The sequence below is a fragment of the Mirounga angustirostris genome, unplaced genomic scaffold, assembly GCF_029215605.1.
Source record: "Mirounga angustirostris isolate CCGP_5_RB_7025 unplaced genomic scaffold, mMirAng1.0.hap1 SCAF_6, whole genome shotgun sequence".
NCBI lineage: Eukaryota > Metazoa > Chordata > Mammalia > Carnivora > Phocidae > Mirounga > Mirounga angustirostris.
Genome location: NW_026991714.1, coordinates 62596937 through 62614888, shown reverse-complemented (window position 1 = coordinate 62614888; position 17952 = coordinate 62596937). Strand labels below are relative to the sequence as shown.

Sequence of the window (17952 nt, the reverse complement as noted above, 5' to 3'; positions counted from 1 at the left end):
TTTTGACTGAAAGCTGCCATTTTTGGGTTGAAAAGCTCTTCTTGGGAAATTTTAAATTATTTGATTTTCATGGTCCTGTACCCTGTGTATATCATTTAATAAAAATGATTCAGAGAGATCTTTTAGCTCTTTTTTTTTTTTTGGAAGACTAGTTACTCTGATATTCTTACCCCTGTCTTGAAAAAGAAGTATTATTTAATTAATTAATTAATTTTGATGTGGGATAGCCTTTTCATTTCTTTGGAGAGGATTCAAGTTTTATATACCTGACACTAGCTAAAGAGACTTTGGTTTGGGGGGTGATAGAGTAAATTTATTACTGACGGTTGCCTGTTACCTCATTTATGACCATATTCATGCATGAGCGTACTACTGATTAGTGGAATATTTAATGCAAGCTTGAAGATGAGTTGTAAATGATATGGCCATAAATGACAGTGGTTCCACTATTTAATAATAACAAAATCTAACTCACGCTGCGCTCAGGTGAGTGCTTTCATGTCCTGTCCTTCAGTTTGCTACAATTACGCTTCTTGGGTTTCAGATCAGGAGGCTAGGAGTAGAGAGCTTAAAGTTCCCATGGCTGAGAAGTGGAAGAGCCAGGATTCAGACCCACCCATGCTGGGAAGCTGCAGCATAACGCTCGCTCCGAAGCATAATGTTGTCCTTCCCAGAGCACTTGAAGGAAGAGGCAGAGCGGGGAAAGAACTGAGGCCCCATTGGAGAAGTTTCTTGATCCTGTATTGACCACGATTATTTGTTGTGACTTTTATTACACAGCATAGCGTTTGTCTTAAGTAGGGTTCTTTTGTTCTGAAAATGTGACCTGCATGCCTTACGCGGTGGTAAGATGGCCCGTTGCTTGTTTGTATAAATACTGTTGGCTCTCCCCCTCTGTAAAGAATGAAGGTGTAAGGTTATTTGTTATTAACAGACACAGTGAGTGTGGATATTATTCATTTTCCCCCTCTGAGATGACAAAGACAAACAGTAATGTTTTAAAAATGTGGATTGTGATTAAACATGGATATAAAATACAGAGAATATATATTCTCAGGAAAGCTGAGCTTATAGTGGTTTCGGCTTTATGATGAGACGGTGGTGCCTCCTTCCCGACATGCGCTCGCCCTCTTGCTCCGGGAGTGATTAGCTTGGGAAGCCTATGTGACAGCACGAGCACGTGTGAGTGGCTGTTGGTACTTTCAAAAGCTGTGTCCCCTGAATCTCTTAGAGAAATCAGAATTTCAGTTTCCTTGCAGTATAGTTGTTGGTAACCAGCGTCATTAATTTTCTTTGTATTTTATCCTAGGGAAGAAGCTTATCTTAAAAATGATGCTTAAGCGTTTCTTCTAATTAAATTCTAAATGATCATGTGTGTAGGATTTGTGAAAAACAGTACTACACTTGTACAGACTTCTTTTCAATTGGATTCTATCTCTATCTATTTTAATGACACCTTAGTTCATGCACCTAATTGTGTTTTGAGCATAGCCCATGCCAGTGGAGATGAGGCCGCCAGTAGACGAAGGAGTCTTTCTGCACTGTTCTCAGCCTGTACGTACTTGACTGCACATCTAATTGTCTACTTCTTGCGAAGTTAGAGTTGGGACCAGGTTCTGGAACATAGCCTTGCTGTACAAATGCATGAATGCATGAATCAAATATTTATCAACATAATTCACTTATGGGGATACCAGCTGAAGCATTTCTAGGGGTCTTTTTTCCCACTGGTATGTCTAAAGAAATCTAGGTATTTCCTGGTTATTCTAGATGTAAGACCATTTGAACGGTTTTCCTCAGTCTGCTTTTAGTCCTAAGGTATACATTTGCACTTTTTCAAAGTTGAAGTCATCAAAAAGTGCCAAAGCAGGAGCTAGAAACCTGATTCTCAGTGAAGTATTAATGGAATAATCTGTAGTATGTGAGGATTGTCAAATACAAGTGTAATTTGAAATTAGGTGAACAGTAGGAAAGGAGCACTGTCAACTTTGTTGGATAACCCTGAGTTGAATGCATATCACTAATAACGAGGATCCACTTGAATACTCTATCAAAATATTTAGGTGCAAAATGAGTATGAATTTAAGCTCATACCATCTCCCATCTGAGGTTGTTATTGAAAGATTAAGCCCGAGAGCCAAAATATTAATTGTACTCAGCTGGAGAAATCAAGAATGTCCTCTGTGGCCAACATTCACTCAAAAACACTGAGGTTTTTTATTTGTTTTAAGAGCTTACAGGAAATACATTATTAAGTAAAGTAAGAAAGTTAGCAAAAGTCCAGATTCTGAAGTCAGTCGGTTATAACCACGTGAAACTGTGACCTCTAGTAAATAGCCTTTCCAACCCCACATTTGACAAACAGGATTCTCTCCTGTTGATGAGAGTAGGTGGATCTTTTCCTTTGCGTTCGTAAGGTGTTAACTACGTGTCTCTGTTACCACTGATGCCGAGAACTTAACTGACCAGTAGGGTTTGGTTTTGTTTTGGTTCTATAAACAAGCCTTTGGTTAGAGTGCTAAGAAACCGCAGTAAGTTTTCTAGTGCCGCCGTAACAAATTACAACAAATTGGGTGGTTCAAAACAAAAGACAGTAACAAATTCTCTCACCGTTCTGGACACCAGAAGTTAGAGATCCGGGTGTCAGGCAGGGTCGGACTCCCTCCAGAGGCTTCGGAGGAGAATCTGTTCCTTGCCTTTCCAGCTCCTGGTGTCTCCAGGTATTTGTAGGCTGGGGATGCGGCGCTGGGTCACGGGGCCTTCTCCTCCCAGAGTGTCCAAGCCCCCTCTGCCTCACACGTTCGGGGATGTCTGTGATTGGATTTGGGGCTCACCCAGCTCATCCAGGATAAGACCCTCTTCTCAAAATCCTTCACTTGATCACCCCTTTTGCCATCTTAGGTAATATTCCCAGGTCCCGGGCATTAGGGTGGGTACATATCTTTTGAGGGGTCATCATTCAGCTCACTACAGAAGCCAAAATATCAGGATCCCTGTTGGGAAATATGCTGTTTCCAATATCGAAACACATGTACTTCAAAAAGCATAAAGCCTCCAGCCAAGGAGTGTGAGAAAGAATTGAAAGCACCCTTCATGAAGGGAGATAGAAAGTCGGGAAGAGATTGTGCTGGAAATCCCGTCCAGGTGTGGCTGTGACGCTTGCTGAAGGTTTATTGTGATAGCACGTAGAAGTGTTGAATCGGTACCCCGTAAATGGCTGCTGCTTTTTTAAACAAGACTTTCGCCCCGTTACAACCAAGCTGTCTCTTAAATTAGTTGAAACCTATGGGCTATAAATATCAAAGTATGGTACAGCTTGGTTTTAATACAGCATGTGTAAATTTAGGTGTAAATGCTATGTTTAAAATACAAGATGTGATTGACTTTTAGCAGTCTCTCTTAAAAGGCTGGGTGGCAGAGAGGGCACCTTTGTTCTGGGCACTTCGCCCCATAAAAGCAAGGACTTTTTGGCCATATTTTTAGAACGGCTTGAGAACATGTTCCTCATCCAGACTCTCACTGCCTCAACTACCGAGTCAGTGAGGAGAGTGTGCAGGTCCCTTTTCATGACCAGCTGGACAAGGTCCCCAACGCGGCAGGAACAATTCTGCTTTGCCATCAGGGTGCCTGGTGGCCTGTCATAGTATCGTGGAAAGCTATGACTTTTTATACTCTCTGGAGCTAGGAGTCTTCTTCTTCTTCTCTTCTGGGCCTAGTAGGGGGCGGTAAAGCTTGCTTTTTTGCTTTATTCCCTACCTTGTGAATTTGTGTCCTCGGTAAGGCCCAGTTCTTTGGCAGAAAAAGAATCCCTTCTTAGTTCTACTTTTGGAATTAGAAAATAAATATTTAATTAGGCCAACACATCATGCTATTATATGAACTTGAGAACATTCCTGGGAACCTATAAAAAAGGATCTGCTTTCAGGAAGTTTTCAGAAGCCTTCTCTGAATTTTAGGGGTTGCCTGAAACCTGGTGTAGTACTGGAATAGAAAGTCCAAGAGTTCGAGTCCTTGTGTTTCTTATGTTTTTGATCCACTACTGTGTCTCTAGGACCCAGAGCAAATAAATAAGTAAATGTACTCTGTCCTGAACATCTTCTTAGGAAGTCCATTCATATTATAAACAACGGTCAAAAATCAAGAGTCTTAAAGTTGGAGATCCACTGTTAGCTTTCTGTGACAGTACAATTTTTGACTGATTTAACTGAATCAACTCAAAATTATTATTCAAAATTTATGAGAAATAATACTTTTTATTTTATCAGCAATGTAAATTTTGACTTTTCAATTTTATTCCTGACTGCGAATGACTCCTGCACTGTCTTGGTGTAATGTATTATATGTCAGGGATACATAATAGATTTTTATTTATATTTATTTATTTATTTATTTTTTAAAGATTTTATTTATTTATTTGACAGCGAGAGAGGGAACAGAAGCAGGGGGGGTGGGGGAGGGAGAAGCAGGCTTCCCGCGAAGCAGGGAGCCCGATGCGGGGCTCGATCCCAGGACCCCGGGACCATGACCTGAGTCGAAGGCAGACGCTCAACGGCTGAGCCACCTAGGCGCCCCAATAGATTTTTTTTTTAAAATAACTTTTTGGCAGCCAGAAGCCTTGCTGTAGACCACATAAAATATTCTAAATTTCCCAAGATTTGTTTAACAAAAAAGAGAAGATTTATGTGCTGGTGTTCTGTGTCTTTCAGCTGAGCCCATGACAGCATTAGTAGCTGACGGGAAATTATTCTTAGAAATGAAAATTTGATGTTTATTTCTCTTAATTTCATATTTCTTGAATATGTGTTTTCAGTACTTTCATAAAATGAGAAATAGTGCTATCCCATTTTTCTTCTTTTAAATTTTTTAGATGAATTTGTTTTATCTTTTGTATACTTATTAAACTGTTGCTTATTTTTTAGCTTGATAGACTTAGAGCATCTGATACCAATATGAATCTGTTACTGTTTTGCAGGAGCTTTTGAAATCTAAATGTGATATTACTAATTAGATATTTAATATCTAATGATTTTAAATTTTATGTAGGAGTCCATAAGTAAAAATGGAAAAATAAAGTAAGTACAATCAAGAAAGGAACTTGCTTCATCTTTGTAATGGGAAGTGTGAATTTAACATTCTGGTTTTGTATATTTGGCATGTGTTTATTAACCTTAGGGCCATATATTTTCACTAAAGCGAAGTGAGGAGGGGGATCAAGTTTTCTTTTTCTTTCCCTTTAAGTGCTTTTTATGTGCTGGGATGATATTTGTATGCATCTCCTTCACGTATTCGTTCATTTGGTAGATTATTATTTAACATCTACCAGGTGGTAAGCACCAGGGTGGGCAGTTGAAGTACATCACTGCAAGGAAAAAGAACTGACAGTAATTAGGACCAAAGGGGAAAATCAAGTTTCGAAGCAAAAATTAGAACATATCTGCCATTGTGAGCTTGATGGCTTCCCAGTGCTTACTTTTCTGATGATACTTGCCTAACCAAATGTGTCAACACTTGGAAGATCAGTATAACTCAGTGAAGCAGTGTTTTCTAAAGGATCCATGTTTGATGTTGCAAAATCATGCATAATGTGTAAAAGATTCATTCAATGTGTAATAGAGACCAGTGGATTTTCACATAACAGTAGGTTTCTTGACGTGGTTTCAGATTCCACACTGCAGTTAACCTTTCAGAAAACCTCAAGGAAAGAGAGCCATAACTGTCCCAATACTCCTGCCCTTTGCAGCTGCATACCTGTTGAACCAATCTCTTTCCTTTATCTTAAACCAAAACAACATACCACAGTAGAGTGAATACAGAAGCAGATATGAGAACCTGGCTATCTTCTGTGAAGCCAGACATCAAAGGGTTTTGTTTTTTTTTTTTTTAAATGGAAAGAAGTTCTGCTCTTGTGCTGATTTTTTTGTTTTAGAAAATATAATGATTTTCACAAAAATGTTAGTTATATTACACGTAATAAGTTTATTGTTATTTTTAAAGGAAGTAATAAAGGCATTTAAATTTTCTTTTCAGTTCCTAATATAGTAAACATAGACATAATCTACCTAAATAGATTGTTGGAGTTGTCAGTGATGGTTAAGGGTGTAAAGAGGAGTGAGGTAAAGAGCTTGAGAACTGCTGATCCAGAGGCACACCCCATATCTGAAATGTATGTTGGGGTGAGACTATGGAGTTGCTTACATTTTATGCTAAGAGATTTGTACTAAACAGAGTCAATATTTTTGAGCAGAAAATGATGTAGATCAAAGTGGTACAGACGGAGGATTAATCTGGAAGGGATAGATGCATGAGGATGGAAGGGGGGAGAGCAAGGCAGGGGGGCAGGCACAGCTCAGCAACAGGAAGGCAAGGCGTGAGGGCCCCCTTTGGGTTGGGCTAAATGAGACATATCTGAAGGCAGCGCTGGCCTAGCTGAAGGAGAGGGAACCAGCCCCATGTTAGCCTGAGTTGGGCAACTGGGGTCCAGGGAAGAAGCTGACTTGTAGGGAAAGTGGAACTGGGTTCAGTTTCTTGCAGGACTCTGATTCAGCATTTGAGATCGAAGAACCGGGTAGAAATATCCAGTAGAGAACTGACAATTTTGAGACCAGATAGCCTTCCATCTCTTATGGTGTCATGGAGCACCTCTGTTTCTTAAAATTCAGTCAAGTCGCTTCTTAGGTAAGCAGCTTGTGATCTGGTTGCTAAAAATGTATATTTTGATAGCTAGGTGATAGTTTATATCAAAATTTGATACATATGCATTTATTGACTATTATGTGCTTGGCCTAGTACCATGTGTTCTTACAGTTACTACTCTTTGTGTGAGTGTGTATGGTTTTTAAGCTCTGTTAACCCATGTTCTTTCATTTTCTTGACTTATTTACAGCATTTTACAGAAGATAATTTCACTATTCAGAACAATAAAATGTTGTTTAAACAAGTTATGATAGAGATTTAATAATGAAAAGACTTTTCCCCCTTTCTTCCTAAAAAATGATGCAATTAGTCAGTAGTACATGGAAGATAAACATCTATTTCATGTTCCTCCTTATGATAAGTGTTTTTCATCGAAATTCCTTGATACCGTATGTGGATGATTTACCAAGGCTTTTTAAAATGGTTGAAATATGCTCTAACAACCATCTGATAAAATGAAAAACTGAACAAAATGTGTACTCAGATGAATGATTCTCTGAAGAAATAATGGTGCAAATGAATTATCAAAGTGTGAAATCATTAAAAACAAAACATGTTTGAGTTTTTATTGAATCTTAATTGCAGGCTTATGTATTTTCTTTTGTAAGCTAAGTTAAAAGAAAATTGCCTAACTAAATTTTTAGAGGCCAGTGTTGTGGGACATATATCGTACCATAATTTATTTTTCACATAAAAGCTGCTGTTCATTTTTTTCCCCAGCATTAACATGCATGCTTTCCTCATGTAGGAGAATATATAAAAAACTGGAGGCCAAGATATTTCCTTTTGAAGACAGATGGCTCATTCATAGGATATAAAGAGAAACCTCAAGATGTGGATTTACCTTATCCCCTCAACAACTTTTCAGTGGCAAGTAAGTCCATTATAATTTTTGATTCACCTTTATTTATTTGCATGACCTCATGTGTCAGCTATCTTACAATATAGGAGAAGCCTATGAAAAAGTTTAGGCTTGTATTTAAGTGCAGGGAAGTTTTCAGCTTTGATACAATTTCAATTCCTTAGCATAGGGATTATTGATGATATATGGTCTTATATAATACAATATAGTTGAATATAGAACCTAAATTTGATAAATACAATTCCCCAAATATGTACCTCAAGTTTTTTCTTTATAAAAATGTATACAGGGACCTTTGACCTCCATTGCTAAGTGAACTTGGTTGTTAAGAATGTTGCAGGACCTGGTACATTTCTAATCGGTTTCCTGTCATGATCTTAGCTCTTTTCATTGATCATAGGATGAGAAACAAGTGATTACTTCAGAAGTTGTTTTCTGGGGAGATTTTATGTTTGAAGTTAAATTTTTCTTCCTTACAAGTATCTAAGAAAAATGTTTGTAATGAAAATTTATTTAGGAATTATATATTTTCTTGACCATAGCCCAGAATAAACTGAAAGATGCTGCTTCTGGTGATTCTGGTAACAGTTATCCTCACTGTGTTATGACCAGGCTCTTCGGGCTGGCTGTATTAATTAATCAACGAAAGGGTTGTCCGGTGTTAATTTAGAAATAAAGCATTTGAAAAAGTAATGTTAGGTTAAAATAAACTTGCATAAGAGCTAAAGTCTGTACCATTGAGATAAAATCTTTAGCCAGACACCATTCTTAATTTTGATTTTGGTTATATGTTGTTTTCTGTTAGCTACATCTGAAACAGATAGGAGGTAAAGATTGAAGCAAAAAAATTAAAATGAATAATATCAAATAGGAGCAGAAAAAAAATGCAAGATAACAAAAGTCCTTGAATGTTAGAAAAGTCATTTTAAAATTGGATAGAGCCCCAGCCTTTTTTATGGATACTATCTTTTAATTTTTTTAAAGAATAAGATAAAGCAGTAAACCAAAGGGTTTGTGAAATCAGTTGAGTGGCAAGAATACTAACTTGTAAAACAAACAAACAAACCCAGACACCTCTCTGTTTCTATAAATGGATTTTTATATAGGGATTTCATTTTTTAAGAAGTGAGAACACTGTTAATATGTACGTATTCGTTAAGGAAACCATTTTTCCCCCCACCAGAATGCTCATTAGATATTTATGGCTTTCTTTTAGTAGTAAATGATTTTTAAAACCCTGTTGTCAATTGAAATAATATCTTGTATATTGCATTGACTTAAGAGCACATTTTCATTCTAGAGACTTTTGGACTAGCATTTGCTTCAAAGTGATAGAAATTGGCTTTTAAAACACTAGCAGCACACGTTATCTCCTACATAAAGCCAGTACAGTTCTTAGTTTCTCTATTTTACTAGCAAATGGTATTGGTTTGTCTGAAATAATTTACAAAAGTACAGAACTCCTGTATCTGCTGATCAAAATGCAGCATTTTTTGACCTTATGAAATTTCACACCCCAGCAAGTTTTAAAGACATACTGTATGTCACAGTCTGCCCACATCTGCTCCAACACTTCCACTGGCAGAGGCTGGAATCAATGCTACATTCTGGGGGAGAGATCCTATTTAGTGACTGACAGCCTATCCGCGAAATAAATATTAGTCGACATCTGTAATCTTTACTCGTATAATCAAGTAGTTGTAGGTAATTGACTCAAACAAGTAAAGTTGTAGACCGCTCCTTCATTTTCAGAAGTGTGTTAACATGGGTCTGAGACCAAATAAACTGTTTAAGACTGATGGTTCTTAAAACTTGACTTACCACGATCTTAAGCTGCCGTGCAGAAATGAGAGGCGTAGTGAAATGGACGCTGGTTGAAGAAGTCGTTCCAAGTTCAGCTTTGCCACAAGGCATGAGTATGACCATGGATGGGTCATGCTCTGAAGCTCTCAGCATCGTGGGAACACTCGGATGCAACAAACTTCAAGGCCCATTTGTCTCCTACGTGCTGTGGTTCTGTGAGGGGCAGTTTGAGCAGACCGTTGCAGAGTGAATAGGAGTTAAGTAAAGTAGGGGAGAAGGATATTCCAGGCTGAGGGGGACAAAGAATGTTTTTATGAGACATTAAGAGAAAGAAGAGTTGGAGCAAGGAAGGGTTACTTGGCCAACAGTTCCCCTCTGGCCCTGGCCCCCTTGAGTAAGTGAAAAAAGAGACGATTTTACCATGTATTTCTAAGGTATGTTGGGAAACGTTATATATGTATATTCCACTGAGACCTACATGAGTCCCCTGTTTTTCCTGATAATTAAAAAATGTGACTTCAAATTTAATATATGTGGGTTTTACTGGAATTTGACCAAAATAGGCTTTTTATCCATATGAAAAAGGGAAGTAGGAGAACCGGTAGGGACTTGGAATCCCTCTTTCCAATCTTCACTAACTTTCACCTTCCTTCCTTTCTGATCTAAAGTTCCCCCAAACATGGTGTATGCTCCGTGTTTCTCTTAATCCACTGCCGTCTCGCTTTCTCTCTCAGTCACTTGACTGAAACCAATCTCCGTAAGTTCTCCAGGGACCACTTTACTTGCTCAGACAAGCAGACATTTTTCCGTTGTTTTTTTCCTGGGTCGACACCTCGGGCTGCGTTTTATACTGTTGGTCCCAGCTTCTCTCTTGGCATGAATGTTCTGGGATGTCTCTCTCTCCTGCTGTTCTTCCTTTGCCTGTTGTGTGGACTGTGATATCTCAGTGGGTTCTGGCCAAGGACGCTTCTCATTTTATACCCTCTCCCTGGGGGGGTGTCACATTCACTTGGAAGGCTTCAGTTCCCACCCATGGGCAGCTTATTCCCATAAGACGTATCTTCAGGGCAGGCCTCTCTCCTGAGCACTAAGGTACTGTACTCAGCCGGCTCCTGGACGTCTCTCCCCGGGTATTTCTGGGACCCAACCTGTCCTAAGTGGAATTCAGGATAATCTTGTTGGTTCTCCCCCCTGTATTTGGGTATGTCAGTTCTGTCTTGAGCAGAAGCCTGCACCCATTCATTCCATGCCTTGCCCCCTCCTCCACATCGTCTCCCCATTCCCAGTGCATTTGTTTCTACTGAGTTTGTTTTTACTGAGTTTCTACTGAGTTCTTATTTTCTGAACTTCTGTCCGTTCTTGCCTGTAATCACCCTAGAGCAAGCACTCACCATCTCTGCTAGAGATTCTTAACTAGACGCCCTGCCTCTAGGTTCTGCCACATCCACCCTTACTTCTCGTGACTGTCACAGTGACCTTTGTACAGTTAAGTTCTGACTGTGCCATTTGCCCTGGTTCCTCACCGCCTTTTGGAGGAAGCCCAGCCTCCTCAGTGTGTCCTGCGGGGACCTCCTCAGTCTGACCTCTGCTTTCAACTCCTGCCTCCTGTGTCTTCTGCCGGCCGGTCACACTTTGGCAAACTCCACGGCTCTTCTGCTCTGAGACTTTGTTTATGCTGTTCTCTCTGACCGGACCGCCCTTCTGTCCTCTATTTGTCTGGATGGCTTTTTTGCATCCTTTAAGAATTAATTCAGATTTAAATCCCCAGTCTAAGTCTTTGCTAAATCAGTCCTCCCTGCCCCTCACAAAGCTGTTCTCTTTTGTTGTTATCACATTGTTTTGGGGTTATTTGTTCATGTTTTATGTCTCATCTACCAATCTGCGAGTTATTTTGGGGTAAAGAGCCTAGTGTTCTTTATCTTACATCTCCTAGTGCCTGCATATTAGGGCTTAATAACCATTTTTGAATTAATGTCTGAAAACATCTAGTCCAGATTTTCCTGTTTTAGATGAGAAAAAGGAGGCCTTTAGAAATTCAGTGATCTGTTTAAGATTGCTATACTAGGTAGTGGTAGCCAAGAATCAAGGTTAGAATTCAAATTTCTCTCTTGTCATTTACATTTTATTTCCCTCCCCCGCCCCCATTCGGTGCCGTTTTCCCTAGATTAAAGATCTGATTTGGGGTCAGAGTTCCAATACTTTAAATTGCTAGATGGCCTTTGGCATGCAGAATGTAAACTCTCCAGGCCCCCTGAAATGTAGATAAAAATCTTTGATTTTCATCCTTTGGGTGTATCAAATACGAACTGTACGTGAAGGTACCTTCTAAAGATAGTACTGTGGCCATGTAAGTAAAATAGTAATTGTTTTCAAGCAAAGTGCGTCTCTGATCAGAATTATGATTTGGTCAGTTGCTCATTATAGACTGAGATGATCTTTGCACGGCAAACATTACATCATGACTGAAAGGTAACACAGGGTCCATACACACCAGCACTGACACAAGGCTGGTCTACTCAAGCGTCACAGTCTCCAACATTCCGACAGTGACCGACCCAACTCCAAAGTAAAACAGTTCCTCAGCAAAGAATTTGAACATCTGTCCATATGTCTTGGGGCTTATCCTACTTTTGATCTACTTCTTTTTACTCTCAAGTGGGGGGAAAGGAGAGGTCCAGCCTGGGTCCCTAGCAGCACTTCCTAGACTCTTCCTTATTCCATGTTGCAAATTTTGGCCCACTCTGACGGTATCTGTTTCCTCTCTGAAACCTTTCTGCAGTCCCTTTTTCAAAAAATAGGTCAGTCTACATTTCTTAGGCCAGTTTTAAAAGTGAAGTGAAATGTTTACGCACTAACCTATTTTTCTTCTTCTCTTTGTAAGAAAGTAAGGAAATTTGGGGGCTTAAACCTACCAAAAAACTATTTTTACCTCTGAATAAATATTAGACACAGACACTTTAAATATGTAGAAAAATCACTTGGTTTCTACTAATGCCTCCACTGTGGCTGCTCATGGGGACAGAGAAATTGCTTGTGGCTTGGTTCATAGTCTTACATAACGTATAATACAACCTAGAATAACAACCCTATAAATTTAGGCTAACTGTATACCATGTAAATATAGAAGGATTACAAGAGATCAGAATAGCTTACTTTTAAAGGGTTTATTGACCATTGGAACCATACTAGACACTAAAAGGAGTATAAGATACAGTTTTCGAATGTAGGACTTTGTCATTGACTCTGGAAGACATACACAAAGAACACACAGCAATGGGAGGAGAGATGAGATTGGTTGCCAGAATGAATTTTATAGAAAACAAATGGCTGTGTAAGTTGAGAGAATAGGTAAAAGTAAGCTAGGGTGACTAGGGGAGAATTTTAACAGGAGCTCTGAATGATGGGTGATATTTAAGTTTTTGGAAGAAGGGGGACATTCACAGTGAGGTTAACAACATAAGCAAGGGTATGAAGTCTGGAATTAATGAGTAGCTTATTTTGTGAATAGAAGAGGCCATATCCTAAGTAGATAGAGAACTTATGTTGGAGAAAAAACAAGATTAGATACATTGTAATCAGCTCATAAAAGGTCTTGAATACCAGTCTGATGTTTTTAATGGAAACCAGTTGGAAACCATTGGAGGCTTTTAAGCATTTGGGTGTCCCAATTAGTATTTGATAAAAAAAGGAACCTACCTGGTCATAATAGAAGGGGTGCATCCACAAGCAAACCATGCTTTTCCCTCCGTGAGTCTGTCAGTCAGCAAGGTATTGTCTTGTTTTCCTTACTGTGCAGTCTCACTGCTACCATCCTAGTTCAGTTCTTCATCAGTTCCTGCTTGGACTATTTTGATAGTCTCCTAATTGATCTCTTGCCTTCACATATTCTCTCTGGACTATTTGAAAACAATGCATAGGATAGATTCATCTTCCCAAGAAAAGTTCTTTTGCAAGTATCCTCTCCTTACTCAGAAAAATCCCAAATTTCTCCCTTTTTCACAAAAGGAAGATGAATTGTTATTTTTTAATATGTGTGTGTGTGTTTTAAGATTTTATCCAGAGAGAGAGAGAGAGCATGCATGAGCAGAGGGAAAGGGAGAGAAAGAATCTTAAGCAGACTTCTCACTGGGCATGGGGTCCGACTCGGGGCTCAATCCCATGACCCTGACCTCATGACCTGAGCCTAAATCAAGAGTTGGAGTCTTAACTGACTGAGCCACCCAGGCGCCCCTATTTTTTGATGTATTATGTACCTACAATTAAACACTTGCCCAAATCATAACTGTGTTTATACTCTATATGTTTGCAGTATTCCTTTTTTCTTCTCTTATTCTGTAATGTTCCATACGTTTTCTTTTTGACATATATTGCTACATTCTGTTTGGTTGAGTTACATATGAAGTTCTTAACCTCGGTTTTGTTTTCAGTGATTTTTAAACAATTTTATGTACTTGACTGTTTGAAGATTTGGTGCTTTTTTCCCCTCCTAAATGTGATCAGATTTTTAGGGAAACAGAAAGTTATGTCTGGTAATAGCAGCATCTCATTGTATGGAATGGATGCCTTACTTAAAAATTGATCCTACAGGGGCGCCTGGGTGGCTCAGTTGGTTAAGCGACTGCCTTCGGCTCAGGTCATGATCCCGGAGTTCCGGGATCGAGTCCCGCATCGGGCTCCCTGCTCGGCGGGGAGTCTGCTTCATCCTCTGACCCTCCCCCCTCTCATGTGTTCTCTCTCTCTCATTCTCTCTCTCTCAAATAAATAAATAAAATCTTTAAAAAAAAAATTGATCCTACAGTGAATTAATATAACTTCAGTCAGATTTTCCTCCTATCTGTCATTTTTATGGGTGGTACCGTATTCATTTATTTGCACATTTTAACCGATAAACCAAGTTTAGAATGGGGAATGGAGAAAACCTTTTTAAAAATCACTTTAAAGGGAGATCGTTTTTAGACCATTACAAAGAGTAATAATACCATAATTAGTCACATATTTTCTTCCTTTCATTCAGATCACACCGTAATACCACAAGACAAAAAATTTCCACAGAACTTCTCTTCTTGCCTCCTTTTTTCTGTATTATACAGCAAGTGTGCGAAAAGAAAAAGTAGAATCCTGCTTTCATGGACCAGGCTGTGGAGTCCAGAGTTTTAAATCCAGCTCCTAGGTGTGAGAGCAACCCTCTACATCTCTGAAAGATTTCACCCGTTCCATGTCCTTTATAAACATACATTTATGCATGTTCCATGTGAGGTTCCTATTAGCTAATTTCACTGTTGTAGTACTTCCTTCATTAGCATATTGTCTGTGGCCTGGTCAGATATCTGTTAGAGCCCATAGCTTCCTTAGCAGCTTCCTTGAGCTCTCTCTCGCCCTCTTTCCTGACTGACGGGAAGCTAATCTATAGTTGGGTCTTTACCTTTGAAGCCTCATTTGTCGGAATATAAATTAGTGGTGGGGGCGGGGAGGGGGCTTATGTAGATCCCAGGGGTGTGATAAATTTCTAGAGTGCAATGACTGTGTATACTCATTTAAAACATTTCCTACAGCATTTGTTACGAGATCTATATACCAGAAGGTCATCCAACTTGGAGCCAAAAGACCTGAGTTTGAGTCTTGATTCTGCTCCTTTACTGGTGTGTGACCCTGGGCAAATCACATAACTTCTCTGATCTTCATTTTTGTCATCTTTAAACATGAAGGTTAATAATGCCTACTTCTCGGGATTATTGTGAGAAATAAATGAGATGCCGTAAAAAAAATAAATTAAAAAAATAAGTGAGATGCTGTATGTGAACGCACTTTGTAAATTGTGAAATGCTATGCAAATAAAACTATTCATGTAGGGATGGGAGATGCTCAGTAATTTTGTTCTGGTGAGTTAAATGGCAGCCATTCTTCTCTCTCCAGCTAAATTACATTGTCCTGGGAAGGCAACTACTTGGTTGGGTTTTCTTTAAAGATCATTACAAGTTTGAGGTAGAAACTGTTTGTAGCACTTTCTTGCAGTTGAGGACAGTCACTATTGCTTGGCTAGGGGCAAAATCCCAATTTCACATAATACCAAGGACTTTGATCTGTAAGGGCTAGCTCTTGTGACTAAACCACATGAGCTAGACCCCCAAGCCATGCCCGTGGCCACCTCTGGCCAAGGAAGGAAGGATCACTGAAGCTGTCGGGGCAGCTCTGTTGCCCTGGCCTCCAAGGCACTGGGTGCAGACCAAATTCTTCAAACCTTCAAGCCTTGGGAAGTCAAAGCTTCCACAAGGGGATGGTCCCTGTGACTGTTGTTACCCCTTATTTTAGTCAGAAGTTGTTTTTGCTTTTTAATAAAAGTAATAAAATCCTCCAATATCTTTCTGGCTGTCCTAAGAGGATCCCTTGGTTACCAGCCATTGGGGGAAATTTTTAAATTAATTTGGGTCTTCCATTAGATGATGACTTTTTTGTAAGATGGAGGATGCAGTGGGGCTTGTTCTTAGGGGAAGGAGGCAAGGACTGATCAGCTTCAGTAGCTTACATTAAATGATGTGAGGAGAAAACAGGGACCCTGGCAGAGCCAGCCTTCCTCCCTCCTCCCCCCTTCACCCTCCTCCTCCTCCCCTTTTTCTTCCCCTCCCTCCCTCCCATTCTCTCTCAACTTGTCATAAGTTCAACAATTAACTACCATTTCTCCAAAGATACTTACATAAAAGAACACCCTACATGTAATTATTTTCACTGGATTAGTCTTAAACATTTTGCCTCGGACCCCTTCCTGGACTCTGTTTTCTAGACGCCCCAACTAACAGCCTCACACACTGAATTCTGTTTTTGAAATTTCCTACCTTGTGCGCATATGATTTAAAGGAAAACAACTTGGAAACATGGGAGTTATCACAATGAATATTTAAACCTATTTTTAGGAAACCTAAGTTCTAATGGATATTTAGAAAGTTTTTATCGAGGGTCTGTTGTGTTCTCAACATTGTACCAGGTACTGAGGGAAAAAAGAACAAAATAAGGAAGGAAACCAAGCTTCCTTTGAATGCTGCTATGTGCCAGGCCCTTTCACACATGTTCTCCCATTTAATCCTCACAGCGCTCTGAGGTGAGTATCACGTTCTCTACTTTTGAGACTGAAGGAGGTTCTGTGACTTGGTTGAGGTTGCTTATCTGGCAAATGGCAGGGCCAGGATTTTAGCCCGTGTCTCACAGAGTGCTAACCTCAAAGCCTGTGTTCATTTCATAACCCTCAGGTCTGGATTCAGTCCTGAAGTAAGTTTTACAATTAACATATTGAGAAGAGCTTGAGAAAGAGGATCATCTAGAAGACCTTCTTGGAAATTGAGATTGTTTAGAGAAATAGTAAGATTTCAAAAGATGAAGTACATTCCAGGTAACAGGAATAGCATTAATTTGAAATGTTATTTCTGAGAAACTTCGGCTGAATCTCTTATTGTTGATTTAAATGAGTATGAAATCCTCAGATATGAATGAAAGCTCCAGATGGTATGTTATTTTTTTATCCCTGTATAGAGTGAAAAATATCAAGGGAGGAAGAAGGATAAATGATGGGAATAGATACGGCACTTGAAATCTGTAGCAGAATGCTGTGATCGTACCAGACACTGTTTTCTCAGGGCCAGAGTCAGGCACTGGCCCCCCGTTAGCTTACCTGGCCTCGTGTGTGCCGCTCTTGAAGTAACATTGCTGTTCATTGTCTTTCCTACTAGAGTATCAGAGAATTTTACTGATGCAAAGAAATACTCCATTTTAAAATCCCATCCTGAAGGCAGTGTTTTTCTTCAGCTAGAAAGGTTTTAAATGATAGCTTTTCACTTGGAAAAGGGTACATTATCTCTTTATCTGTTTATTAAAAAAAACACAAAACCCTGACTTCTTTATAAAGGAGAGGTAAGGTGGCGTGGAGGGGAGGGGATGATGGGTGCGGGGGGGAGGCTCTCCGCCTGCGTGTAAGAAGCAGCTGTGTGGGTTTATCCACACACTTGTGTGCTCTATTACATGGAGTTAATTATTAATGGGTCCATATAGCTCAGTCTTTCAGGTAAAAATTTACTGAGCGTGTACCACCTCACAACATGAGCCAGCCTGTGATGCTAAGGATCCCTGCACTGTTATATCTTATTACTGATCCCAGCGTTTTCCTCCATGACACCCTTCCATCTCTGAAGGGTAAAAATAATTCCTTGTGCACACCGTTCTGACTCCCGTTCTGACTCTACTCATTTATGACCTGATGACGTTTATAGATCATTTTTGGTTAAGTTGAATGTGGATACCCACCTGATTTATGTATTTGATATTTTAAGTTTTTTTTTTTAGTTTCTAGAAAGGAGCTGTTTATGTGTAATTAGTTTTTTAAATTGTAGAGTAAAAACTGATTATATGCTCATCATATTTGGTGCTTTATGCCATTTTATAATTAATACAAAGAAATTAAGAGGGATTTAAGGAAGCAAGGGAAGAGAATTGACATTTTTTAAGAGCCTGCTCTGTACAAGGTGCTTTATTTATGTGATCACATTTTGTCGTGACAAGAACAACATGAAATAAAATCACCTAAAAAACAAACAAACAAACAAACAAAC

General features: G+C 39.3%; 1 protein-coding gene across 4 annotated transcripts in view; it reads left to right on the top strand.

Moving 5' to 3' along the window:
- AKT3 (AKT serine/threonine kinase 3) overlaps positions 1–17952 on the top strand; it is a 309013-nt gene that overhangs the window by 127305 nt on the left and 163756 nt on the right. For 3 of the 4 annotated variants that reach the window (XM_045877574.3, XM_064594415.1, XM_064594414.1), the window contains exon 3: positions 7442–7567. The exons of the other annotated variant lie outside the window; for it this stretch is intronic. In XM_045877574.3, coding sequence (XP_045733530.1) covers positions 7442–7567 — 126 coding nt within the window. The remainder of the gene's footprint in view (positions 1–7441; positions 7568–17952) is intronic. 4 annotated transcript variants of the gene reach the window in all.